The 17,744-nt window shown below is 45.4% G+C and overlaps 1 protein-coding gene across 1 annotated transcript; it reads right to left on the bottom strand.

Moving 5' to 3' along the window:
* Positions 1-48: 48 nt before the first annotated feature.
* On the bottom strand, positions 49-17,361 carry LOC139419732 (uncharacterized). The gene is made up of 5 exons (XM_071169725.1): positions 17,055-17,361; positions 13,048-13,159; positions 11,622-11,714; positions 707-1,245; positions 49-522 (listed from the first exon to the last, which is right to left on the bottom strand). Exons 1-4 carry the CDS (start codon positions 17,335-17,337, stop codon positions 1,080-1,082), a joined length of 654 nt encoding a protein of 217 aa, XP_071025826.1. The 5' UTR covers positions 17,338-17,361; the 3' UTR covers positions 49-522; positions 707-1,079.
* Positions 17,362-17,744: the final 383 nt, after the last annotated feature.

The raw sequence follows: 17,744 nt of genomic DNA, 5'->3' as shown, positions 1-17,744 counted from the left end.
ATGGAACCCACACACACACACCCTGAGGAAATACCACAGGACGGCCCATACCTTTGAAGATGATTTTATTGTGCACACGTCAATCAACAAAATGGCCGTCAGAAGGTTGTAGTTTGGTATTGTGGTATTTGATTAGAATCCCCATGAGCTGTTTCTAAAGCAGCAGATAGTCTTCCTGGCGTTCCACACAAAACAGGAAACATGACATAATACAGAACATCAATAGACAAGAACAGCTGAAGGACAGAAATACATCAATTTAAATAAATATATTTAACAATGCACTCTACATATCAATACACTCTACATATCAATACACTCTACATATCAATACACTCTACATATCAATACACTCTACATATCAATACACTCTACATATCAATACACTCTACATATCAATACACTCTACATATCAATACACTCTACATATCAATACACTACATATCAATACACTCTACATATCAATACACTCTACATATCAATACACTCTACATATCAATACACTCTACATATCAATACACACTACATATCAATACACTCTACATATCAATACACTCTACATATCAATACACTCTACATATCAATGCACTCTACATATCAATACACTCTACATATCAATACACTCTACATATCAATGCACTCTACATATCAATACACTCTACATATCAATACACTACATATCAATACACACTACATATCAATACACAAACTATCTAGGTCAAATAGGGGAGAGGCGTTGTGCCGCGAGATGTTGCTTTATCTGTTTTTGAAACCAGGTTTGTTGTTTATTTCAGCGATATGAGATGGGAGGAAGTTCCATGCAATAAGGGGTCTATATAATACTGTACCCTTTCTTCAACACAGGAACAGGGGAGGGAGAGAAGGGGAGAGGGACACAGGAACAGAGGGAGGGAGAGAAGGGGTGGAGAGGGACACAGGAACAGGGGAGGGAGAGAAGGGGAGAGGGACACAGGAACAGGGGAGGGAGAGAAGGGGAGAGGGACACAGGAACAGGGGAGGGAGAGAAGGGGAGAGGGACACAGGAACAGAGGGAAGGAGTGTCAGCTGACTGTGTAGATCTATAGAACTGAAGTCTGGACATCATGTGACAGATCTACTGGTCTGTTGGTCAGGTCCTCTATGGAGGTGAGCTGTAGATCCGTAATTTCTACCTCCTCCTCCTCCTGCTGCAGCTGCTGTTGGGTTAGAGAGGGGTCCAGGTCCCACAGGTCCAGAACAGCAATTCTAGAGGAGAGAAGGAAGTAGAATGGGTTAAAGAAACAATAGGAGAGACAAGCAGGGTAGAAAATACAGAGAGAGAAGGACTGGGAGAGAGGGGAGAGATGGGGAAAGAGGAGGAGAGAGAGGGAGGAGCTGGGCGAGAGAGAGAGAGAGAGAGGGGAGAGGGGGGAAAGGGGAGGAGAGAGAGAGGGAGAAGAGAAAGAGAGGGAGATAGTGAGAGGAGCTGGGCGTGAGAGAGAGAGAGAGAGGGGGGAAAGAGGAGGGGAGAGGGGAGAGATGGGGAAAGAGGAGGAGAGAGGGGGAAAGAGGAGGAGAGAGGGGGAAAGAGGAGGAGAGAGGGGAGAGAGAAGAGAAAGAGGAGCTGGGCGAGAGATAGAGAGAGGAGAGGGGGTACAAGGAGGGGGAAGGAAGAGGGAGGATCAGAGAGAAAAAGGGAGGGAGGAGAAAGAGAGAAAAATATAGAAAGAGAGAGAGAGAAAATGACAGAAAGAGACTACTTTTTCCAAATCTCTAACCTTCTTTCTTAGTGTACTTTCCTTGATGTGGATTAGGTCTGCAGTAAGGCAGTATAATACTCTGGCTTCAGCTGGACTGAGGTCTGCAGTAAGGCAGTATAATACTCTGGCTTCAGCTGGACTGAGGTCTGCAGTAAGGCAGTATAATATTCTGGCTTCAGCTGGACTGAGGTCTGCAGTAAGGCAGTATAATACTCAGGCTTCAGCTGGACTGAGGTCTGCAGTAAGGCAGTATAATACTCTGGCTTCAGCTGGACTGAGGTCTGTAGTAAGGCAGTATAATACTCTGGCTTCAGCTGGACCGAGGTCTGCAGTAAGGCAGTATAATACTCTGGCTTCAGCTGGACTGAGGTCTGCAGTAAGGCAGTATAATACTCTGGCTTCAGCTGGACTGAGGTCTGTGGTAAGGCAGTATAATACTCTGGCTTCAGCTGGACTGAGGTCTGCAGTAAGGCAGTATAATACTCTGGCTTCAGCTGGACTGAGGTAAGGCAGTATAATACTCTGGCTTCAGCTGGACTGAGGTAAGGCAGTATAATACTCTGGCTTCAGCTGGACTGAGGTAAGGCAGTATAATACTCTGGCTTCAGCTGGACTGAGGTCTGTAGTAAGGCAGTATAATACTCTGGCTTCAGCTGGACCGAGGTCTGCAGTAAGGCAGTATAATACTCTGGCTTCAGCTGGACTGAGGTCTGCAGTAAGGCAGTATAATACTCTGGCTTCAGCTGGACTGAGGTAAGGCAGTATAATACTCTGGCTTCAGCTGGACTGAGGTAAGGCAGTATAATACTCTGGCTTCAGCTGGACTGAGGTCTGCAGTAAGGCAGTATAATACTCTGGCTTCACCTGGACTGAGGTAAGGCAGTATAATACTCTGGCTTCAGCTGGACTGAGGTAAGGCAGTATAATACTCTGGCTTCAGCTGGACTGAGGTAAGGCAGTATAATACTCTGGCTTCAGCTGGACTGAGGTAAGGCAAAAGAATACTCTGGCTTCAGCTGGACTGAGGTCTGCAGTAAGGCAGTATAATACTCTGGCTTCAGCTGGACTGAGGTAAGGCAGTATAATACTCTGGCTTCAGCTGGACTGAGGTCTGCAGTAAGGCAGTATAATACTCTGGCTTCAGCTGGACTGAGGTAAGGCAGTATAATACTCTGGCTTCAGCTGGACTGAGGTCTGCAGTAAGGCAGTATAATACTCTGGCTTCAGCTGGACTGAGGTCTGTAGGAAGGCAGTATAATACTCTGGCTTCAGCTGGACTGAGGTCTGTGGTAAGGCAGTATAATACTCTGGCTTCAGCTGGACTGAGGTCTGTAGTAAGGCAGTATAATACTCTGGCTTCAGCTGGACTGAGGTCTGTAGCAAGGCAGTGTAATACTCTGGCTTCAGCTGGACTGAGGTCTGTGGTAAGGCAGTATTATACTCTGGCTTCAGCTGGACTGAGGTCTGTGGTAAGGCAGTATTATACTCTGGCTTCAGCTGGACTGAGGTCTGCAGTAAGGCAGTATAATACTCTGGTTTCAGCTGGACTGAGGTCGGCAGTAAGGCAGTATAATACTCTGCCTTCAGCTGGACTGAGGTCTGTGGTAAGGCAGTATAATACTCTGGTTTCAGCTGGACTGAGGTCGGCAGTAAAGCAGTATAATACTCTGGTTTCAGCTGGACTGAGGTCGGCAGTAAGGCAGTATAATACTCTAGCTTCAGCTGGACTGAGGTCTGTAGTAAGGCAGTATAATACTCTGTCTTCAGCTGGACTGAGGTCTGTAGTAAGGCAGTATAATACTGTGGTTTCAGCTGGACTGAGGTCTGCAGTAAGGCAATATAATACTCTGGCTTCAGCTGGACTGAGGTCTGCAGTAAGGCAGTATAATACTCTGGCTTCAGCTGGACTGAGGTCTGCGGTAAGGCAGTATATAACTCTGGCTTCAGCTGGACTGAGGTCTGCAGTAAGGCAGTATAATACTCTGGCTTCAGCTGGACTGAGGTCTGCGGTAAGGCAGTATAATACTCTGGCTTCAGCTGGACTGAGGTCTGCAGTAAGGCAGTATAATACTCTGGCTTCAGCTGGACTGAGGTCTGTAGTAAGGCAGTATAATACTCTGGCTTCAGCTGGACTGAGGTCTGCAGTAAGGCAGTATAATACTCTGGCTTCAGCTGGACTGAGGTCTGTAGTAAGGCAGTATAATACTCTGGCTTCAGCTGGACTGAGGTCTGTAGTAAGGCAGTATAATACTCTGGCTTCAGCTGGACCAACTAACTCATGTAATGTGACCTCCTGGGCACTGACTACAGATCAACAGACCTAGAACAGACTTTACCCAAGACTCAGAGGCAGGAAACCATGTTGAGACACACAGGTAATAGATAAAATGTACACTGATATACGCTGAGTTTACAAAAACATTAAGAACACCTTCCTGATATTGAGTTGTTACTTTTTTAAACTGTGCATTTGTTGGTTAAGGGCTTGTCAGTAAGTATTTCACAGTGAAGTCTACACCTGTTGTATTCTGCACCTCACTATGTTGTTGTTGTTGTTGTTGTTGTTGGGCTTTGGTCATAAACACTGGTTCTGAAGAGCTACAGGGCTGTGCAGGCTTCTGTTACAGCCCAACACTAACACTCTTGATTCAGCTTATTGTTATCTTGAGGACTGGTTGAATCGGGTGGTCTTCAGTGCAGGGTTGGAACTAAAGCCTGCACTCCCTGTACCTCTTCAGGACCAGGTTAGGAAACCACCTTATCTGTATTGAGTAAAAGACAGACTGCAGGGCTGGAACTAAAGCCTGCACCCCCTGTACCTCTTCAGGACCAGGTTAGGAAACCACCTTATCTGTATTGAGTAAAAGACAGACTGCAGGGCTGGAACTAAAGCCTGCACCCCCTGTACCTCTTCAGGACCAGGTTAGGAAACCAACATATCTGTATTGAGTAAAAGACAGACTGCAGGGTTGGAACTAAATCCTGCACTCCCTGTACCTCTTCAGGACCAGGTTAGGAAACCAACATATCTGTATTGAGTAAAAGACAGACTGCAGGGTTGGAACTAAAGCCTGCACCCCCTGTACCTCTTCAGGACCAGGTTAGGAAACCAACATATCTGTATTGAGTAAAAGACAGACTGCAGGGTTGGAACTAAAGCCTGCACTCCCTGTACCTCTTCAGGACCAGGTTAGGAAACCAACATATCTGTATTGAGTAAAAGACAGACTGCAGGGTTGGAACTAAAGCCTGCACTCCCTGTACCTCTTCAGGACCAGGTTAGGAAACCAACATATCTGTATTGAGTAAAAGACAGACTGCAGGGTTGGAACTAAAGCCTGCACTCCCTGTACCTCTTCAGGACCAGGTTAGGAAACCAACATATCTGTATTGAGTAAAAGACAGACTGCAGGGTTGGAACTAAAGCCTGCACCCCCTGTACCTCTTCAGGACCAGGTTAGGAAACCAACATATCTGTATTGAGTAAAAGACAGACTGCAGGGTTGGAACTAAAGCCTGCACTCCCTGTACCTCTTCAGGACCAGGTTAGGAAACCAACATATCTGTATTGAGTAAAAGACAGACTGCAGGGTTGGAACTAAAGCCTGCACTCCCTGTACCTCTTCAGGACCAGGTTAGGAAACCAACATATCTGTATTGAGTAAAAGACAGACTGCAGGGTTGGAACTAAAGCCTGCACTCCCTGTACCTCTTCAGGACCAGGTTAGGAAACCAACATATCTGTATTGAGTAAAAGACAGACTGCAGGGTTGGAACTAAAGCCTGCACTCCCTGTACCTCTTCAGGACCAGGTTAGGAAACCAACATATCTGTATTGAGTAAAAGACAGACTGCAGGGTTGGAACTAAAGCCTGCACTCCCTGTACCTCTTCAGGACCAGGTTAGGAAACCAACATATCTGTATTGAGTAAAAGACAGACTGCAGGGTTGGAACTAAAGCCTGCACTCCCAGTAACCTCTTCAGGACCAGGTTAGGAAACCAACATATCTGTATTGAGTAAAAGACAGACTGCAGGGTTGGAACTAAAGCCTGCACTCCCTGTACCTCTTCAGGACCAGGTTAGGAAACCAACATATCTGTATTGAGTAAAAGACAGACTGCAGGGTTGGAACTAAAGCCTGCACTCCCTGTACCTCTTCAGGACCAGGTTAGGAAACCAACATATCTGTATTGAGTAAAAGACAGACTGCAGGGTTGGAACTAAAGCCTGCACTCCCTGTACCTCTTCAGGACCAGGTTAGGAAACCAACATATCTGTATTGAGTAAAAGACAGACTGCAGGGTTGGAACTAAAGCCTGCACTCCCTGTACCTCTTCAGGACCAGGTTAGGAAACCAACATATCTGTATTGAGTAAAAGACAGACTGCAGGGTTGGAACTAAAGCCTGCACTCCCTGTACCTCGTCAGGACCAGGTTAGGAAACCAACATATCTGTATTGAGTAAAAGACAGACTGCAGGGTTGGAACTAAAGCCTGCACTCCCTGTACCTCTTCAGGACCAGGTTAGGAAACCAACATATCTGTATTGAGTAAAAGACAGACTGCAGGGTTGGAACTAAAGCCTGCACCCCCTGTACCTCTTCAGGACCAGGTTAGGAAACCAACATATCTGTATTGAGTAAAAGACAGACTGCAGGGTTGGAACTAAAGCCTGCACTCCCTGTACCTCTTCAGGACCAGGTTAGGAAACCAACATATCTGTATTGAGTAAAAGACAGACTGCAGGGTTGGAACTAAAGCCTGCACTCCCTGTACCTCTTCAGGACCAGGTTAGGAAACCAACATATCTGTATTGAGTAAAAGACAGACTGCAGGGTTGGAACTAAAGCCTGCACTCCCTGTACCTCTTCAGGACCAGGTTAGGAAACCAACATATCTGTATTGAGTAAAAGACAGACTGCAGGGTTGGAACTAAAGCCTGCACTCCCTGTACCTCTTCAGGACCAGGTTAGGAAACCAACATATCTGTATTGAGTAAAAGACAGACTGCAGGGTTGGAACTAAAGCCTGCACTCCCTGTACCTCTTCAGGACCAGGTTAGGAAACCAACATATCTGTATTGAGTAAAAGACAGACTGCAGGGTTGGAACTAAAGCCTGCACTCCCTGTACCTCTTCAGGACCAGGTTAGGAAACCAACATATCTGTATTGAGTAAAAGACAGACTGCAGGGTTGGAACTAAAGCCTGCACTCCCTGTACCTCTTCAGGACCAGGTTAGGAAACCAACATATCTGTATTGAGTAAAAGACAGACTGCAGGGTTGGAACTAAAGCCTGCACTCCCTGTACCTCTTCAGGACCAGGTTAGGAAACCAACATATCTGTATTGAGTAAAAGACAGACTGCAGGGTTGGAACTAAAGCCTGCACTCCCTGTACCTCTTCAGGACCAGGTTAGGAAACCAACATATCTGTATTGAGTAAAAGACAGACTGCAGGGTTGGAACTAAAGCCTGCACTCCCTGTACCTCTTCAGGACCAGGTTAGGAAACCAACATATCTGTATTGAGTAAAAGACAGACTGCAGGGTTGGAACTAAAGCCTGCACTCCCTGTACCTCTTCAGGACCAGGTTAGGAAACCAACATATCTGTATTGAGTAAAAGACAGACTGCAGGGTTGGAACTAAAGCCTGCACCCCCTGTACCTCTTCAGGACCAGGTTAGGAAACCAACATATCTGTATTGAGTAAAAGACAGACTGCAGGGTTGGAACTAAAGCCTGCACTCCCTGTACCTCTTCAGGACCAGGTTAGGAAACCAACATATCTGTATTGAGTAAAAGACAGACTGCAGGGTTGGAACTAAAGCCTGCACTCCATGTACCTCTTCAGGACCAGGTTAGGAAACCAACATATCTGTATTGAGTAAAAGACAGACTGCAGGGTTGGAACTAAAGCCTGCACTCCCTGTACCTCTTCAGGACCAGGTTAGGAAACCAACATATCTGTATTGAGTAAAAGACAGACTGCAGGGTTGGAACTAAAGCCTGCACTCCCTGTACCTCTTCAGGACCAGGTTAGGAAACCAACATATCTGTATTGAGTAAAAGACAGACTGCAGGGTTGGAACTAAAGCCTGCACTCCCTGTACCTCTTCAGGACCAGGTTAGGAAACCAACATATCTGTATTGAGTAAAAGACAGACTGCAGGGCTGGAACTAAAGCCTGCACTCCCTGTACCTCTTCAGGACCAGGTTAGGAAACCAACATATCTGTATTGAGTAAAAGACAGACTGCAGGGTTGGAACTAAAGCCTGCACTCCCTGTACCTCTTCAGGACCAGGTTAGGAAACCAACATATCTGTATTGAGTAAAAGACAGACTGCAGGGTTGGAACTAAAGCCTGCACTCCCTGTACCTCTTCAGGACCAGGTTAGGAAACCAATATATCTGTATTGAGTAAAAGACAGACTGCAGGGTTGGAACTAAAGCCTGCACTCCCTGTACCTCTTCAGGACCAGGTTAGGAAACCAACATATCTGTATTGAGTAAAAGACAGACTGCAGGGTTGGAACTAAAGCCTGCACCCCCTGTACCTCTTCAGGACCAGGTTAGGAAACCAACATATCTGTATTGAGTAAAAGACAGACTGCAGGGTTGGAACTAAAGCCTGCACTCCCTGTACCTCTTCAGGACCAGGTTAGGAAACCAACATATCTGTATTGAGTAAAAGACAGACTGCAGGGTTGGAACTAAAGCCTGCACTCCCTGTACCTCTTCAGGACCAGGTTAGGAAACCAACATATCTGTATTGAGTAAAAGACAGACTGCAGGGTTGGAACTAAAGCCTGCACTCCCTGTACCTCTTCAGGACCAGGTTAGGAAACCAACATATCTGTATTGAGTAAAAGACAGACTGCAGGGTTGGAACTAAAGCCTGCACCCCCTGTACCTCTTCAGGACCAGGTTAGGAAACCAACATATCTGTATTGAGTAAAAGACAGACTGCAGGGTTGGAACTAAAGCCTGCACTCCCTGTACCTCTTCAGGACCAGGTTAGGAAACCAACATATCTGTATTGAGTAAAAGACAGACTGCAGGGTTGGAACTAAAGCCTGCACTCCCTGTACCTCTTCAGGACCAGGTTAGGAAACCAACATATCTGTATTGAGTAAAAGACAGACTGCAGGGTTGGAACTAAAGCCTGCACCCCCTGTACCTCTTCAGGACCAGGTTAGGAAACCAACATATCTGTATTGAGTAAAAGACAGACTGCAGGGTTGGAACTAAAGCCTGCACTCCCTGTACCTCTTCAGGACCAGGTTAGGAAACCAACATATCTGTATTGAGTAAAAGACAGACTGCAGGGTTGGAACTAAAGCCTGCACTCCCTGTACCTCTTCAGGACCAGGTTAGGAAACCAACATATCTGTATTGAGTAAAAGACAGACTGCAGGGTTGGAACTAAAGCCTGCACTCCCTGTACCTCTTCAGGACCAGGTTAGGAAACCAACATATCTGTATTGAGTAAAAGACAGACTGCAGGGTTGGAACTAAAGCCTGCACCCCCTGTACCTCTTCAGGACCAGGTTAGGAAACCAACATATCTGTATTGAGTAAAAGACAGACTGCAGGGTTGGAACTAAAGCCTGCACTCCCTGTACCTCTTCAGGACCAGGTTAGGAAACCAACATATCTGTATTGAGTAAAAGACAGACTGCAGGGTTGGAACTAAAGCCTGCACTCCCTGTACCTCTTCAGGACCAGGTTAGGAAACCAACATATCTGTATTGAGTAAAAGACAGACTGCAGGGTTGGAACTAAAGCCTGCACCCCCTGTACCTCTTCAGGACCAGGTTAGGAAACCAACATATCTGTATTGAGTAAAAGACAGACTGCAGGGTTGGAACTAAAGCCTGCACTCCCTGTACCTCTTCAGGACCAGGTTAGGAAACCAACATATCTGTATTGAGTAAAAGACAGACTGCAGGGTTGGAACTAAAGCCTGCACTCCCTGTACCTCTTCAGGACCAGGTTAGGAAACCAACATATCTGTATTGAGTAAAAGACAGACTGCAGGGTTGGAACTAAAGCCTGCACTCCCTGTACCTCTTCAGGACCAGGTTAGGAAACCAACATATCTGTATTGAGTAAAAGACAGACTGCAGGGTTGGAACTAAAGCCTGCACTCCCTGTACCTCTTCAGGACCAGGTTAGGAAACCAACATATCTGTATTGAGTAAAAGACAGACTGCAGGGCTGGAACTAAAGCCTGCACTCCCTGTACCTCTTCAGGAGAAAAACAACCTTATTATTTACTCTGATTAAACCACAAAATGTTAAGCAAAGAATCATGGGTAATGTAGTTCCATGCACAATTCTTGAGATGAGTAAAAAAAAAAAAAAATGCTATGTAAATCGACATTCTTTATACTGCATTGCTGATAGCAGCCTCTTTCAGAGTTCTCACACCGCCTGGTAGAGCTCTGTCATTTCCAAAGTAAACATTGTTGTAAAAAGAGAAGAAGAAGAAGTATTGGAAAAAAAAAAAATTGCGTCGTTAGCAAATAGGAATTTAAGGTGGGATATTTGTTTCGACGGTTAAAACCTGTTAAGTCTACCCCCTCCTTTTTCGAACATTCTGTTAAAAATCGCGCAACTTTTCAGCGTCCTGCTACTCATGCCAGGAATATAGTATATGCATATGATTAGTATGTGTGGATAGAAAACACTCTGAAGTTTCTAAAACTGGTTCAATCACGGCTGTGACTATAACAGATCGTGTGTTTCATTGAAAAGCGCAAGAAAAACTGCTCTCTGAAAGCTAAAAATTATTTCCATGCATCACTTTCATGGTTGTTAAAAGGGCACAAAATGTATTATCGACCTGCATGCAATTCCTACAGATTCCACACGATATCGCCATTGTTGTCATTTTCAATGGAGTTTTTTCTTGGTAAATCCAACTAACTGGATTCCGTTTCTTCTGGTCTCCACCAGGATGTTTTGAATGTGCACATTGGCAGCCATTGATTTGCAGACGAGGAGCTATTGAATATACATCGCCCTGTAATCATTTTGATAGATTATAAACGTTTACTAATACCTAAAGTTGGATTACAAAAGTATTTCGAAGTGTTTTGTGAAAGTTTATCGTCGACTTTTTTAATTTTAAAAAATGACGCAGCGTTTAAAAACGATGTTTTTTTCTGAATGACACAGCTTCCATAGAAAGCTATTTTGGGTATAGATGGACCGATTTAAACGAAAAAAAGACCCAATAGTGATGTTTATGGGGCATATAAGAGTGCCAAGAAAGAAGCTCGTCAAAGGTAATGAATGTTTTATATTTTATTTCTGCGTTTTGTGTAGCGCCGGATAAGCAAAGTCTTTGTTTACGTCGCATTCAGGCATTTTGAGGTGTTGCATGCTATCAGATAATAGCTTCTCATGCTTTCGCCGAAAAGCATTTTAAAAATCTGACTTGTTGGCTAGGTTCACAACGAGTGTAGCTTTAATTCAATACCCTGCATGGGAATTTTGATTAAGGTTTGAGTTTTAACGAGTACATTTAGCATTTAGCGTAGCGCATTTGCATTTCCAGGTGTCTACTTGAGACATCTGCGTCTCAAGTAGGAGCAAGAAGTTAAAGGGTTAATGGGGGTTGATTACAGTTTGGACATGGACACCTGGGTTGTGTTCAGTAACCAAGTAATTAAAATACAGGAGTTCTTTTTTATTTTGTTAAACCTTTATTTAACTAGGCAAGTCAGGAACAAATTCTTATTTACAATGACGGCCTACCCCGGCCAAACCTGGACGATGCTGGGCCAATTGTGTACCGTCATATGGGACTCCCAATCACGGCCGGATGTGACACAGCCTGGATAATGTTAAGGTAATGTAGCTTCAGGACTCACTGTTGGCATTGTCCATCTCCGGCTGGTAGAGTCTCTTCATTACACAGTGCTGTACGTGTCCCCTCCTCACACAGCCTGGCTGGGGCTGGGCTGCTACACAGAGACGCAGTTTCACACATCAACCCTGCATCCTAACCAGACACTTTACAGAAACCTCAACCCTCATTTTAACTATAACCTCAATTTCCAAGAAAGAGAAGACATTTAAAGAAGATGTTCCAGAATGGGTATATTTCATAGTTCTAAGGTAGAATGTTAAGGTGTTCCAGAATGGGTATATTTCATAGTTCTAGTGTAGAACGTTAAGGTGTTCCAGAATGGGTACATTTCATAGTTCTAAGGTAGAACGTTAAGGTGTTACAGAATGTGTATATTTCATAGTTCTAATGTAGAACGTTAAGGTGTTCCAGAATGGGTACATTTCACAGCTCTAAGGTAGAATGTCAAGGTGTTCCAGAATGGGTATATTTCATAGTTCTAAGGTAGCATGTTTAATGTATTTCCCATTATTTACTAGTCCCTCATCTCTACCTCTTGTTCCAGGCTTAGTACAGTACCAACAGACCCACCTGTTAGTTTGGTTTGTACCTACAGGACCCACCTGTTAGTTTGGTTCCTACCTACAGACCCACCTATTAGTTTGGTTTCTACCTACAGACCCACCTGTTAGTTTGGTTTGTACCTACAGACCCACCTGTTAGTTTGGTTTCTACCTACAGACCCACCTGTTAGTTTGGTTTCTACCTACAGACCCACCTGTTAGATTGATCTCTACCTACAGACCCACCTGTTAGTTTGGTTTCTACCTACAGACCCACCTGTTAGATTGATCTCTACCTACAGGCCCACCTGTTAGTTTCATCTCTACCTACAGACCTACCTGTTAGTTTGGTTTCTACCTACAGACCCACCTGTTAGTTTGGTTTCTACCTACAGACCCACCTGCTAGTTTGATCTCTACCTACAGACCCACCTGTTAGTTTGGTTTCTACCTACAGACCCACCTGTTAGTTTGATCTCTACCTACAGACCCACCTGTTAGTTTGGTTTCTACCTACAGACCCACCTGTTAGTTTGGTTTCTACCTACAGACCCACCTGTTAGTTTGGTTCCTACCTACAGACCCACCTATTAGTTTGGTTTCTACCTACAGACCCACCTGTTAGTTTGGTTTGTACCTACAGACCCACCTGTTAGTTTGGTTTCTACCTACAGACCCACCTCTTAGTTTGGTTTCTACCTACAGACCTACCTGTTAGTTTCATCTCTACCTACAGACCCACCTGTTAGTTTGGTTTCTACCTACAGACCCACCTGTTAGATTGATCTCTACCTACAGACCCACCTGTTAGTTTGGTTTCTACCTGTAAGTTCCATCTCTACCTACAGACCCACCTGTTAGTTTGGTTTCTACCTACAGGCCCACCTGTTAGTTTTGCTACGACACTTGAGGACGTAGACAATGATGACGATGGTCTCCAGCACCAGAAACACAGCAGCAGAGATGGCTCCTATCTTCCAGGCTTCCAGACCTGATTCTGAACAGGGGATGAGAGGAGGAGAGGAGAAGAGAGGAGAGAGAGGTACATTAACACAGCAGCAGAGATGGCTCCTATCTTCCAGGCTTCCAGACCTGATTCTGAACAGGAGACGAGAGGAGGAGAGGAGAAGAGAGGAGATGAGAGGAGAAGAGAGGAGATGAGAGGAGGAGAGGAGAAGAGAGGAGAGAGAGGTACATTAACACAGCAGCAGAGATGGCTCATATCTTCCAGGCTTCCAGACCTGATTATGAACAGGGGATGAGAGGAGGAGAGGAGAAGAGAGGAGAGGAGAAGAGAGGAGAGAGAGGTACATTAACACAGCATCAGACATGGCTCCAATCGTACAAGCTTCCAGGCCTGATTCTGAACAGGAAATGAGAGGAGGAGAGGAGAAGAGAGGAGACGAGAGGAGGAGAGGAGAAGAGAGGAGAGAGAGGTACATTAACACAGCATCAGACATGGCTCCTATCTTCCAGACCTGATTCTGAACAGGGGATGAGAGGAGGAGAGGAGAAGAGAGGAGATGAGAGGTAGGTTAACACAGCATCAGACATGGCTCCTATCTTCCAGGCTTCCAGACCTGATTCTGAACAGGAGATGAGAGGAGGAGAGGAGAAGAGAGGAGAGAGAGGTACATTAACACAGCATCAGACATGGCTCCTATCTTCCAGGCTTCCAGGCCTGATTCTGAACAGGAGATGAGAGGAGGAGAGGAGAAGAGAGGAGAGAGAGGTACGTTAACACAGCATCAGACATGGCTCCAATCGTACAAGCTTCCAGACCTGATTCTGAACAGGAGATGAGAGGAGGAGAGGAGAAGAGAGGACAGAGAGGTACGTTAACACAGCATCAGACATGGCTCCTATCGTACAAGCTTCCAGACCTGATTCTGAACAGGGGATGAGAGGAGGAGAGGAGAAGAGAGGAGAGAGAGGAGAAGAGAGGAGATGAGAGGTAGGTTAACACAGCATCAGACATGGCTCCTATCGTACAAGCTTCCAGACCTGATTCTGAACAGGAGATGAGAGGAGGAGAGGAGAAGAGAGGAGAGAGAGGAGAAGAGAGGAGATGAGAGGTAGGTTAACACAGCATCAGACATGGCTCCTATCGTACAAGCTTCCAGACCTGATTCTGAACAGGGGATGAGAGGAGGAGAGGAGAAGAGAGGAGATGAGAGGTACGTTAACACAGCATCAGACATGGCTCCTATCTTCCAGGCTTCCAGGCCTGATTCTGAACAGGAGATGAGAGGAGGAGAGGAGAAGAGAGGAGAGAGAGGTACATTAACACAGCATCAGACATGGCTCCTATCGTACAAGCTTCCAAGCATCAGATTTTTACAATGTTGTGTAGAGGGTAAAAAGCTGCTCTTGAAATATTTTATATATGTTTGTCAAAAGAGAGATCAGGGTCCAGAGTAACGCAGAGGTCCTTCACAGTTTAATTTAGACTACCGCACAACCTTTCGAGATTCATTGGAAGATCTGACAACTGATCTCTTTGTTTATTGGGGCCTAAAACTAGCAAATCCGTTTGTCCGAGTTTGAAAGTAATACATTAATCCTCCTTATGACTGAAACACAGGACACTAGTCTATCTCCTGTTTCTGTAGTGAGACAGCTTGATGTACAGGACACCCCCTGGACAGGACACTAGTCTATCTCCTGTTTCTGTAGTGAGACAGCTTGATGTACAGTACACCCCCTGGACAGGACACTAGTCTATCTCCTGTTTCTGTAGGGAGACAGCTTGATGTACCAGTACACCCCCTGGACAGGACACTAGTCTATCTCCTGTTTCTGTAGTGTGAGACAGCTTGATGTAACAGGACACCCCATGGACAGGACACTAGTCTATCTCCTGTTTCTGTAGTGTGAGACAGCTTGATGTACCAGGACACCCCCTGGACAGGACACTAGTCTATCTCCTGTTTCTGTAGTGTGAGACAGCTTGATGTAACAGGACACCCCATGGACAGGACACTAGTCTATCTCCTGTTTCTGTAGGGAGACAGCTTGATGTACCAGGACACCCCCTGGACAGGACACTAGTCTATCTCCTGTTTCTGTAGTGTGAGACAGCTTGATGTAACAGGACACCCCCTGGACAGGACACTAGTCTATCTCCTGTTTCTGTAGTGTGAGACAGCTTGATGTAACAGGACACCCCATGGACAGGACACTAGTCTATCTCCTGTTTCTATAGGGAGACAGCTTGATGTACAGGACACCCCCTGGACAGGACACTAGTCTATCTCCTGTTTCTGTAGTGAGACAGCTTGATGTACAGTACACCCCCTGGACAGGACACTAGTCTATCTCCTGTTTCTGTAGTGTGAGACAGCTTGATGTACCAGTACACCCCCTGGACAGGACACTAGTCTATCTCCTGTTTCTGTAGTGTGAGACAGCTTGATGTACCAGTACACCGCCTGGACAGGACACTAGTCTATCTCCTGTTTCTGTAGTGAGACAGCTTGATGTACCAGGACACCCCATGGACAGGACACTAGTCTATCTCCTGTTTCTGTAGGGAGACAGCTTGATGTACCAGGACACCCCCTGGACAGGACACTAGTCTATCTCCTGTTTCTGTAGGGAGACAGCTTGATGTACAGGACACCCCCTGGACAGGACACTAGTCTATCTCCTGTTTCTGTAGTGTGAGACAGCTTGATGTAACAGGACACTAGTCTAAATCCTGTTTCTGTAGGGAGACAGCGTGATGTACCAGGACACCCCCTGGACAGGACACTAGTCTATCTCCTGTTTCTGTAGTGAGAGACAGCTTGATGTACCAGGACACCCCCTGGACAGGACACTAGTCTATCTCCTGTTTCTGTAGTGAGAGACAGCTTGATGTACCAGGACACCCCCTGGACAGGACACTAGTCTATCTCCTGTTACACTAGTGTGGTAAACCAAAGTGTGCCATTGGTTTACCGTTGTCCTGTCGATTATTGTTACCATGTCCGTTGGTTCGTGTGAGTACCTGTGCTGTGTTGTTTGGGATTTCGTGCCACGTATTTTGTGCAGATGATTACGGGTCTCGTCCCGTGGTGTTAATCATTGTGTTATTTATTCGAGCTACTCCTCGCTCTTTTGTTTGGGATTCAACCCTGTGTTTTGTTTACGTTTTTGTTTGGTTTTCGGTCCCGTGCCGTCGCACTGCACGCTGTAATTTGGGAAATAAAAACCCCTATTACGCTTTCCTGCGCCTGTCTCCCGACACATTTAAACCAGCGTGATAAATACAGCCCTTAGCTGTGGTATATTGGCCATATACCAGAAACCACAGATCTGCCTTATTGCTATAATACAGTTAGTTACCCATCGTCAGTAGTTATAATACAGGATACAGTTCCCTGTTGTCAGTAGTTATAATACAGGATACAGTTCCCTGTTGTCTGTAGTTATAATACAGTTAGTTTACCTGTTGTCAGTAGTTATAATACAGGATACAGTTCCCTGTTGTCAGTAGTTATAATACAGTTAGTTTACCTGTTGTCAGTAGTTATAATACAGGATACAGTTCCCTGTTGTCAGTAGTTATAATACAGTTAGTTTACCTGTTGTCAGTAGTTATAATACAGGATACAGTTCCCTGTTGTCAGTAGTTATAATACAGGATACAGTTCCCTGTTGTCAGTAGTTATAATACAGTTAGTTTACCTGTTGTCAGTAGTTATAATACAGGATACAGTTCCCTGTTGTCAGTAGTTATAATACAGTTAGTTTACCTGTTGTCAGTAGTTATAATACAGGATACAGTTCCCTGTTGTCAGTAGTTATAATACAGGATACAGTTCCCTGTTGTCAGTAGTTATAATACAGTTAGTTTACCTGTTGTCTGTAGTTATAATACAGGATACAGTTCCCTGAGTTGTCAGTACCTGTAGTGACCTCCACCACCTTATTGGTCTCTCCTGGCTCCTCCTCATTGGCCATGGCAGGAATGTCCTCCACAAAGTTATCCAGAGTAGAAATGACCTCATCAGGGTCAAAGTTCAAAAGGTTGTCCTGAAATGTGATGATCTTGTTGGCGTCGTTCGACTCCAGATCCACACCCTCCAGGATCTCCTCCCCTCCCATGGTGTTGCTCTCCGTCTCTCCCCGAGGACGGTGGGGGCTGAGTGGGCTAGCGGGGTCCCGAGACTTCCCTGGTATGGATCTCATGGAGCCTTCAACTGGGTCCAGCAGCACTTCTAGAGGAGGGGTCAGATATTTGGCACACATGTGTGAATGAGAGTGAGAAGGGCCCAAAGCTGAGGGTAGGGGCACTATAGAGTGGACCTATGGAATGTAGGGGCTAACGTGTGTGTATGTGTGTGTGTGTGTGTATGTGTGTGTGTATGTGTGTGTGTGTGTGTGTGTGTGTGTGTATGTGTGTGTGTGTGTGGAGTAATCTCAGTCAGAAAATTCAGTGCCTTATGAATGATTACATCGTCTCTGTAACCAACACATACGATCCCTCAGTCAAGCAGTGAATTTCAAACACAGGTTCAAACACAGATTCAAACACAGGTTCAAACACAAAGACCAGGGAGGTTTTTCAATGCCTCACAAAGGGCACCTGTTGGTAA

Source organism: Oncorhynchus clarkii, chromosome 10, assembly GCF_045791955.1.
Source record: "Oncorhynchus clarkii lewisi isolate Uvic-CL-2024 chromosome 10, UVic_Ocla_1.0, whole genome shotgun sequence".
Taxonomy (NCBI): Eukaryota; Metazoa; Chordata; class Actinopteri; order Salmoniformes; family Salmonidae; genus Oncorhynchus; species Oncorhynchus clarkii.
This window is presented reverse-complemented; position numbering and strand designations above follow the sequence as displayed.